Source organism: Hoplias malabaricus, chromosome 8 (genome assembly GCF_029633855.1).
Source record: "Hoplias malabaricus isolate fHopMal1 chromosome 8, fHopMal1.hap1, whole genome shotgun sequence".
NCBI lineage: Eukaryota > Metazoa > Chordata > Actinopteri > Characiformes > Erythrinidae > Hoplias > Hoplias malabaricus.
Genome location: NC_089807.1, coordinates 43,830,079 through 43,840,539, shown reverse-complemented (window position 1 = coordinate 43,840,539; position 10,461 = coordinate 43,830,079). Strand labels below are relative to the sequence as shown.

At 39.2% G+C, this 10,461-nt stretch overlaps 1 protein-coding gene across 1 annotated transcript in view; it reads right to left on the bottom strand.

Moving 5' to 3' along the window:
- LOC136705549 (deoxycytidylate deaminase-like) overlaps positions 1–8,603 on the bottom strand; it is a 9,944-nt gene extending 1,341 nt beyond the window's left edge. The window contains exons 1-4 of the mRNA XM_066679182.1: positions 8,514–8,603; positions 7,276–7,411; positions 4,028–4,144; positions 281–371 (exon numbers count right to left, since the gene is read on the bottom strand). Of these exons, the coding sequence (XP_066535279.1) occupies positions 281–371; positions 4,028–4,144; positions 7,276–7,411; positions 8,514–8,603 (434 nt within the window). The remainder of the gene's footprint in view (positions 1–280; positions 372–4,027; positions 4,145–7,275; positions 7,412–8,513) is intronic.
- Positions 8,604–10,461: the final 1,858 nt, after the last annotated feature.

Below are 10,461 nucleotides of genomic sequence, written 5' to 3'. Positions count from 1 at the left end.
GTTCTGACAGCTTTTAATATGGAACTTTATTGTGTTTTGCTCATGAATTTTGTCTGTTCCACCTTAATTCAGAAAATTAAAACATAAAAATGGTATATTTTGAAAGTGACTTGTGAAGTTATAGTATCACTGTTCTGCCCATTTTTGATCTACACACACCTTTGTTTTTTATATTGTGTAAACTATTTTGTACTTTTATACTTATAAACTTGTTTTTAAATGTATAAACTGTTTAAATATGGATCCTTAAAGTTTGTTGTGGCCCTCTGCAGACACTGACCTGTACTTTACATTAGCGATTTCCAGCAGCTTCTTAGATGCAACATACTCCGTTTTTTCTTTATCTGACAGGTAAATCACTTTCTTTATACCTACAGAGGAGAAAAAGATAACAGAATGCATGAAGAAAAAAGAAGGAGAGGAAACTCCAGCTGCTCCGGTTCTCATTTTAAACTTTAAAAGGCAGCATATTCAGTGCCTGTTCCTTTAAATGATAATGAGCCACTTGATGTTCACCCCGACCCCAAGCACACAGCAGTGAGGAGCGAGGAGCAGAAGCTCTGGTTTGTAGCTGTTTTCGCTTGGTTCTCTTTCTTCCCCATTTTGCTTTCTCCGATTTTACTCAGTGCTCTTATTTCTCCGCTCTCATTGGGTCTGTTTTGCTGGGTTTAACCTTGTTTTTGCACTCTCACATAAATGCGCTGTGACTGGACAGACACAGACGATGAGGCAGGGCGATTCTAAAGTCATTGCACTTGATGTCAGAAGTGGAACAGAATCAGAGAGAGAGAAAGAGAGAGTATATGTGTGTTTATCACTAGAGGTCCTGAGAGCAGATTGTGACCGATGAAAATATCCCTCAGGTCAGAAGACCAGTATATGTGTGTGTGTGTGTGTGTGTGTGTGTGTGTGAGAGAGAGAGAGAGAGAGAGAGAGAGAGAGAGAGAGAGAGAGAGAGAGAGTTTATCACTAGAAGTCCTGAGAGCAGATTGTGACCGATGTTAAACGTGTTCTAACATGTTGTGCTACCTATTGATATATACCCTACAAAAGCTCTGCACATGCTCAGACCCACAATTTTTAATGTTTTCATGTTTTTCATGGGAAATCTCTTTTCCTCCAGTGCATTATACAATTTTAGCTTACTGTTATTTGCTTCAGCATTCCACAACTGTGCCTGCTGAATCAAATGTTCAAAAAGTACATTTATCATCAATGTATTTTCACTGTAATTACCTTTAATTACCTTATCTTTGCCCTCATAAGGGTATTTTAGGCTGTGCATATCGCTTATATGACCGTGTCAGCTCAGACAAGGCAGAGACAGAGCAGCATCACTACTGGTGTGTGAGTATTCGTGGACGTATACCTTGTGTGACTGTGGCTTTATATGTCCCTGATTTAGTAGCTCACAAACCACTGCAAATACAGAATGACACAAATATAGTAACTTAAATTCCATAATTGAAGCAACCATAATTTATCACGATTGACGTGCATGGCCTTGGAGATCGATCGTGATCGACTGCTTGGCGACCACTAAACAATGGGTACATTCAGCAACATGTAGCGGGGACCCAGAAGACAAAAAGGCCAATTCTTACATCAATTAGTATCAACTGAGAGATGTAATAAGTTTGCATTCTTTTTTAAAACTAAAATCCAGAATATCAGACGATCAAGTGATTAGTACTATATCCAAGACTGAGACTGTACCCTCTCCATCCCCTCATAAAGACACCTTAGTTAAAATGTCAGAGTTCAGTACTGTTGATAATAAAATTTTAATTGACACAGTTGATTAATTGACTTTTGATTAATTGACTCTCAAACCATTCACTTGCAGTCTCCACACACTACCAACTACGTTTTTAAAGAGTGTGTTTCACATTATAGCACCAGACTTACTCCGAGGGTTTTCCGAGCTCACTAAAAACTGCAGTTGTAAAGCCTCTTCTAAAAAAGAAAAAATTAGAATCATCTCAGATAAGTAACTACAGGCCAATTTCTAATTTACTGTTAATTGGCAAAATCATTGAGAAAATAATTTTCAGGCAAATCACTGGTTTCTTGTCCAGAAACAGTAGCCTAGACAAATTCCAGTCTGGGTACCGTTCTAATCACAGTACTGAGACTGCTCTAATAAAGACCCTTGCTACCATTGACCATAAGATTCTTATAGATAGACTCGCAAACTGGGGTGGACTCTCAGGAACACTCCTGACGTCGTTCGTTTCTTACCTGGAAGGCCGGAACTACTTTGTAGAAATAAAAAATAATATTTCAGAGAACATGCCAGTGACCTCTGGTGTCCCCCAGGGTTCTATTCTTGGTCCACTTTTATTTAATTTTTACATGCTTGGCCAGATTCTACAGGACTATGGGCTGTTCCTATCACAGCTCTGCAGATGATACTCAGATTTACATGGTCCTGTCCCCAAACGACTCTGGCCCAGTGACTCATTAAGCAAGTGCCTTGAACACATCACTAACTGGATGGGACACAATTTTCTCCAGCTGAATAAAGATAAAACTGAGATTATTCTATTTGGGAACAGCAATGAGAGACAAAGATAGGCTAAGTATCTGGACTCGAGGGCCCTCAAATCTAAAGAACTGGCTCACAACCTTGGTGTATTAATAGACTCAGATCTCAGGTTTAGTCTCTTATTAAAGCGGTTACTAGATCAGCATTTTTCCATCTTAAGAACATCAGTAGGATTAGAGATTTTCTGACTAAACCAGACCTGGAGAAACTTATCCATGCCTTTATTTCTAGCATTGATTACTGTAATGGTCTCTTAGCTGGACTTCCAAAAAAGACCATTAAACAGCTTCAGCTGATTCAAAATGCAGCTGCCAGAGTTCTTACTCGGACCAAAAGAAGAGATCACATCACCCTCCTTCATCCTCAAATCCTTACACTGGATACCAGTCTGTTACAGAATAGACTTTAAGGTGTTATTACTGGTTTATAAATGTCTTAATGGGGTAGGACCAGTGTATTTACTGTTACAGAGATAAGAGCAGAGCAGAGCTCTCAGATTTTTAGGAACTAGTCAGTTAGTCCTGCCTCAGGTCAAAACTAAACATGGAGAGGCAATGTTTAGCTCCTGTGCCGCCCTTCAATCGAACCAGCCAACTAAGAATATTAGAAGAGCCCTGACTTTAGACACTTTCAAGTCAAGACTGAAACATTCCTGTTTGAATAGGTTTATAACTCAGTTTATAATAGTCTGCACTTTTTATTCAGTAACAGCACTTTAGTTCTTTATCTTTTATTGTATGTTTTTAAATTGTTTTAATCATTTTTATCATTTATATTATAAATATCATATAAATATATGATTTATATTCTTGCTTTTATTTTAACTGTTTTTTCTGTAAAGCACTTTGAATTGCTCTTGTATGAAATCTGCTCTATAAATAAGCTTGCCTTGCCTTACATAGTAATACTTTAATTTTTAATATTTTACCATTTTCACCTTGTCTGAATTTTTTTTTTTGTGAAATTTGGATATTTCTTGAATTTTGGACCTTTTCCATTCAGGTTTTATGTGCATTGCCAACATTTGTAAACATCTGGCAGATCGACAACATTTACTACTCTTTCATGTTCATACAGTCCCAGAGGTCCCTTCCTCAGCTTCACAGAGGGGCAAGAACTTCAAGACATTCTGCTCAGGGCAAAGCAGATAAATGCAATTAAATTAAAGTGAATTTCAGTTCAGGGATCCTTTTAACAATGGAAGTTCCCTTTCCCTCATTTTTTTTCATCATGGGTATATGTAAAGCAACAGAAAATGAAAAGAAAGAGATAGAAGGCGAGCAAGAGAGGGCAAGAGAAACCTAAATAAGTGGTTTGTGTTACTTTCTGTGTAAAAAACACAAAAAACTAGGTTTCTGTTCCCTGCTTGAGTCATAGTTTTGAATGTAATACAGTTTGTGGTGATCAAACACTACCAAAACTAGCTGTTCCTGTCTGCTGAAGGTGTAGATAAAGAAAAGAAAACCATGTAAACCTTACCTGCCTGAATGATGATTTTGGCAGACTCGTTGCAGGGGAACAGAGTCACATAAATGGTGCAGCCCTTTACGTCCACGCTGTTCTTGTTCATGATGGCATTGAGCTCCGCATGACACACTGCATCAGGACAGAGGAGCAGGACACAGCTCAGACAACACAGCACTAAAACACACTGTGTTTACAGAACAATGACGTTTGTCACAAGTTAAGCAGCGCTTCACTATGTTGATGGGAAATACTCCAAAATTTACTGATTAAGATATAAAACTTAGTCACTGAGTCAGAATGGCAGACAATGGTGGTGAATACAAAAATACACTTAAATACGTTCAAGAGTTTTGGCGAATGTCTGTAGAGTGATACACTATGATTGAGGGTGAGCCTAAAGTAGAAGTGCTGCTCCTTTACATTGAAAGGAGCCACTGAGAGGAGGTGGTTTGGGCATCTGATCATGATTCCCACTAGACATATCCCACTGGAGGTATACCAGCCAATTGGGAAGAGGTCAGTGGATAGACCTAGGACAAGTACATAATAGAGGGATAATATCTCCCAACTGGCCAGGGGAACTGGCCTGGCCTGGGAGCTGATGGAGGCTGTGGTGGGCATAGATGCCTGGGCTGCTTTGCTTGCCCTGTTTCATCCATGACCCTGAAATGGAATAAGAGGAAAGGATGAAGATGATAAAAATGAACTAGTTGTTTATCTACACATTTTCTGATTTATCAGCTCCACTAACCACACAATTACAAACTAGTCCCTCTGTTGCCCTACATACATCCTTATCCCCCCTTCCCCCTGTTCTTCAGCGCTCAGGACCCCAACAGAGCAGGTGTGATGTGGTGGTGGATCATTCTCAGCGCTGCAGTGACACTGACGTGGTGGTGGTGTGTTAGTGTGTGTTGTGCTGGTGTAGAGTGGATCAGACACAGCAGTGCTGCTGGAGTTTTTAAACCCTGTGTCCACTCTCTGTCCACTCTGTGAGACACTCCTCCCTCGTTGGTCCACCTTGTAGATGTAAAGTCAGAGACAGTAACTCATCTGTCGCTGCACAGTGTGTGTGGGTCGTCCTCTAGTCCTTCATCAGTGACACAGGACGCTGTCGGCTGGATATTTTTGGTCAGTGGAGTCCACACTCTGAGGGATTTAAGAACTCTAGCAGCACTGCTGTGTCTAAACACTTTTTACAGATTGTGTCACATAGCAGCATTACAGATTTCTGGGTGAGTGGGAAGAAACTTGAGGGGAAGCAGGATTCTGATGATTGACTCATCCTCCTCAGACTGGCACAGGAGCAAAACAAACAAACAAACAAAAAAAAAAACAAAGAATATAGCCGCAAGCGGCAATTAACGTGGTTCTCGCGAAATAGGCCTGTTTGGAAGCAATAGGTGTACATCATTGACATGCTACCTTTAAAATCATGTCCTTAAGCAGAATCTGAAATTTGAACCCATTTGAGTAAGGTATGGTGGCACGGTGGCGCAGCAGGTAGTATCGCTGTCACACAGCTCCAGGGACCTGGAGGTTGGGGGTTTGATTCCTGCTCCGGGTGACATTTTGGCACCAAGCTCAAGAGAATTGGACAAAAAATCACAGACTTGTGGAAAAAAAGTAGGTTTTGCTAATTATGCAAATTAGCTCGAAATCTAATGGGCGGAGCTAAATGATCCAAATGGCAGATTAGTTTGTCTTAAGCCAAGAAATCAGGGAAAAAAGATTTTGTCACTAGGCCTTACGATGTAGGAGATATAGACCTCAATGCATTTTCCATTGCTATAGCGCCACCATCTGGTCAAAGAGTGTCATTTTCCTTTCCATGTTGAACTTTCATCACTTTGTGGTTTACAGGCCACTCTCAATATGCTCCAGCATGAATTCTACAAATCACAAATGCACCTATAACTCAATAATGCTTTCCCCAAAAATTTCACAACTTCACATGCTTAATCAGTATGAGGATTAGATGACATGATTAAATTGTGGTGCCACTGCAATCCTAGATGGCGCTTTAACACAAAAAAGCACATTTTAATCAGTTATTGTCGAATTGTAGCGCCCCCTTTTGGTGTATTTGAGTCATATTACACATGCTTCTTTAGAATAAGGCCATGCATATGTATGTCAAATTTGGTCTTGATTTGGCTTTGTTTGAGGTATAGCTGAAAGTATTTATAAAGCTCTGCACGCTTCGATTAACTGATTTATTACAACAAAAGTTTGCCCAAATGTTGAACTTTTGTTCATAATTATTTACCTACAGACTCTGCAAATTTCAACAAGGTAAATTGTTTGGAAATAGAACCAAATTTCATGGACTAGTTTGAAAAGAATCTATTTTGAACAACTGGCGATTGAGAAAACATGATGCATTTTTTGACAACACTTGCAAATACAAAGTTATGAGGTCCTCTGCAGAGTATACAGAGAAGTAAACTGTGTGTCAATACGCTTAATTTTCGCTGAGATATATCATATTTTCTTGATTTAGCGGCGCCTAGTGGCTATCGTTATGAAACTTTTTAAGTATTTAGGAAGTGCTACCAAGGACATACCATTCAAATCCCATGATGATTGGACCTTGTTAAGGTTGTCAAACAGCTGCTGACATCTGATTGGCTGATGACGATTACAATTTTGCTCGAATCGAATTGTCTTTAATTTTCCACTTATAAAAGGTTCATTTGCATATGGCGGCTATATTGAATCAAAATTTCTACTTTTTTTTGATAATTATTAACCATCAGACTCCTGCAAACATTTTGGCACCAAGCTCAAGAGAATTGGACAAAAATCCCCAGACTAGTTAGCAAAAGTAGGTTTTGCAAATTATGCAAATTAGCGCGATAATAACTTTGGAAAAATAAAATTTTTAATGACCTGTTTTTGATTTGTCAGAACCCAAGGAATCAGGGGAAAATTATATTGTCTCTACATCTAATGTTGTAGGAGATATGAACCTAAACGCATTTCACTTTGCTATAGCACCACCATTAGGCCAATCAGTGTAATTTTTGTTGTCCTCTGAGATGCACACAAACTACATCTACCCTCCAAGTGGGCAGTCTGTACGACCTATGGTCTCTTCCTCACAATGACTTTTACAGGAGAAAAAGAATAATAAGAAAAACCGTAACAAAAACAATAGGGTTCTACGCACTGAGTGCTTGAACCCTACTAATGATTAAAATCAGAACAAACACAATAGGGTTTCAAACTTTGTGCTCGAACCCCTAATTACAACTCACCATACAGATGTTTACTTTCAGGTGTGCCCTCAGTCGAGCCATACCAGGGCAGCAGGTTGTCGCTACAGCCGTTGGGCATGCCGTTATAACCAATCCCCACGATCCTTTTCTCCTTATTCACTATACATGCCCCCACCTGCACAGCACAGTCTACATCAGTCCACCTTAAAAATGGAAAACCCCCAAAAAAGCCATGCCTCTACTGTGAAAACACACGCTGACATCAATGCACACACAGAGTCCTCCAGAAAAGGGGTCGATATTCAGTAATGGGCCTAAGTGTCATGAAGGGAATGAGGAACGAGGAAGCAAAAGTAAACACAGAGATATTTTATTAACACAAAGTAAAAAAGAAAACTGAAGAACGATACCAAACACAGGAGGACAATAAACACAGATTAATATTAGCTGAGCTCTAAAAACAACAGTAAGCAAAAACATACTGAACTAAAAATGTAAGAGAACTATGAAGTAAAACTAAAGCTAAAAAGAAACAAGACAACAGCAATCAGAGGGAAGCAGAGACAAGAATGACATAAAATAAGGGCAGTGAATACAGAATTATACATGACAAACTACAACTTAGGAAACAAATAAGGAACTGCTAGGTCACCTACAAAACAAAAGAATTATCCATTCATTCATTCACTGTCTGTAGGTCCGGAGCCTACTCAGAATCACTGGGCGCAAGGCGGAACACACCCTGGAGGGGGCGCTTCACACTTCACTAGGGTCCTTCACAGGGCTACACACACTCAACAAAAACCCAAACCACAACAGAGTGAGCCAGAAAAATTCATTAAGCGAAGAAAAAAGCCAGAACAGAGAAACCTAGTAACAAAGGGACAAGGTTTGATTGTTTGGTTTCACCTCTAGATTTCTTTTAAACAAGAGAAAGGATATTTCAGAGGTGCTAGGTGCTAAAAATTAGCATGCTATTCCAGCTTTGACCAGCAGCAGCAGCAGATTTTATTTTTGTCTCTTACCCCTAAAGGTTTCAAGAGACGGGGAAAACTTCTGGGGAGATAGGTGTTAAGAATTAGCATGTTGTACTGCCACTGCAAAGACACAAGCACCTGGACATCATGCAGCATCCAGAGAGACAAACTGTTCAGCTTCTGTTCCTCTTAGAGCTGCAGTGGGTGTTAAAGCAGGGAGACCACTAAAATACACAATGAAGAGTGCCTCCAGGACCAGGCTTGAGAAACACTGATTTTAATGCCCTGAGGACCCAGTACCTGAGTTTTGGGGTCTTTACTCCTCTTAGCCGACAGAACCGCTATAGACATGAAATAAACGTTCCAGCCCAGATAATCCTCTCTCTTCATCGACTGGTGACTGAGAGAGAGAGAGCGACTGAGAGAGAGAGAGAGAGAGAGAGAGAGAGAGAAACTTAACAGCTTGGCTCCATGTTTTAGTTAAAGCCATGTCTGTTGGTTTTACAGGTGGGGAAATTTATAGAGATAAACATCATGCAGTCTGCTCTGTCAGCATTTTCATAAGCGTTTTGACTCAGACTGTGTGTGTGTATAAATATATATACAAACCAGATTCCAAAAAAGTTGGGACACTAAAAAATGTATCATTTTAAGGGAAAAATATGTTGTTTCAAAATTTCATGGCGTCAACAAATCCCAAAAAAGTTGGGACAAGGCCATTTTTTACTACTGTGTAGCATCCCCCCTTCTTCTTACAACACTCAACAGACGTCTGGGGACAGAGGAGACCAGTTTCTCAAGTTCAGAAATAGGAATGCTCTCCCATTCATGTCTAATACAGGCCTCTAACTGTTCAATCACCTTGGGCCTTCTTTGTCACACCTTCCTCTGTATGATGCGCCAAATGTTCTCTATAGGTGAAAGATCTGGACTGCAGGCTGCCATTTCAGTCCCTGGATCCTTCTCCTACGTAGCCATGATGTTGTGACTGCTGCAGAATGTGGTCTGGCACACTTTCTTGTTGAAAAATGCAGGTTATTCCCTGAAAGAGATGACATCTAGATGGGAGCATATGTTGTTCTAGAACCTGAACATAGTTCTCTGCATTAATGAAGTCAACTAAAACTACTGCAGAGTTCACTGTAATTACAACTGAATTTGAACAGGGCAGAGATAATACGTTCTTGTGAATATTTTGTAAATCTGTTGCACACATCTTAAACACACTACACACATCACACACAGCATCAGACACACCCCGCAAAGACCCTCAAACACATTACACAAACACTACACACATTACAAAGTGTATGCACAATACACAGAACATGCCACAGACCCCATACAAAGACACATCACACACAAAATCTGAGACACTACACACATCCATCATACACACAGTCTAACATACATCACACCTGAACTGACACACAGATCCATCAGGCACACTACACACAAGATCAGACACTTCACACGGATTCAGAGACCTCATGCAGTACAGACACCACACACTACACACATCAAAAACAGAACTCTGTCCACTGTCTAACAACTTTTTACTTCTGTCAAAGTGTATCAGTACTTTTTACACTGTTTGTACATCAGTTTATTTATACACATTTAAATGTATTTTGCATTTGCTATTTTTCATATGCAAAATATTATAGATTAAAACAATACTGTGAAGAAAACCACATTTGCTGTTGGAGTCATTTATTAATATTTTCAGTTGATTAATTTTCATATTACCTTATGTTTACTGTAATTCATTTGTAAATGCATGTAATAATGTAATAAGTCATTAAATTAAAGGGACTGTGCTGTACACCACTGATGTAATTATGTTTGCTATTCATTAAAATAATTTATTTTTTTGCTCTATTAACTGGAACAATGGCTATATTTACAGGAATATACTGTAATTATTTAAATGTTCAAAGTATTGGTAAATATGGTAAATGTCGGAATTTTTTTCAAAAATTCTAGAAGAGTATTTTTTTTACAGGACTTTTTTACAGTGTAGGGTTAGGAGAGTAAATTAGAAGTTGATAAATCTGGAAGGTTTTCAGTAAATGTTAATGCTGTATATGACGTTACTGAGCTTTTGGACAGCAATGTGGGGATGTACATACATTTTGTCTGAGATGAAGCAAGAGGTAATGATCAGATTACTCTGGTTTAAGGAAGATTATCTAGGTTTTCTAAGATGACATCCAGGGTCTCAAATATATCAAAGTTTTGGTTACAA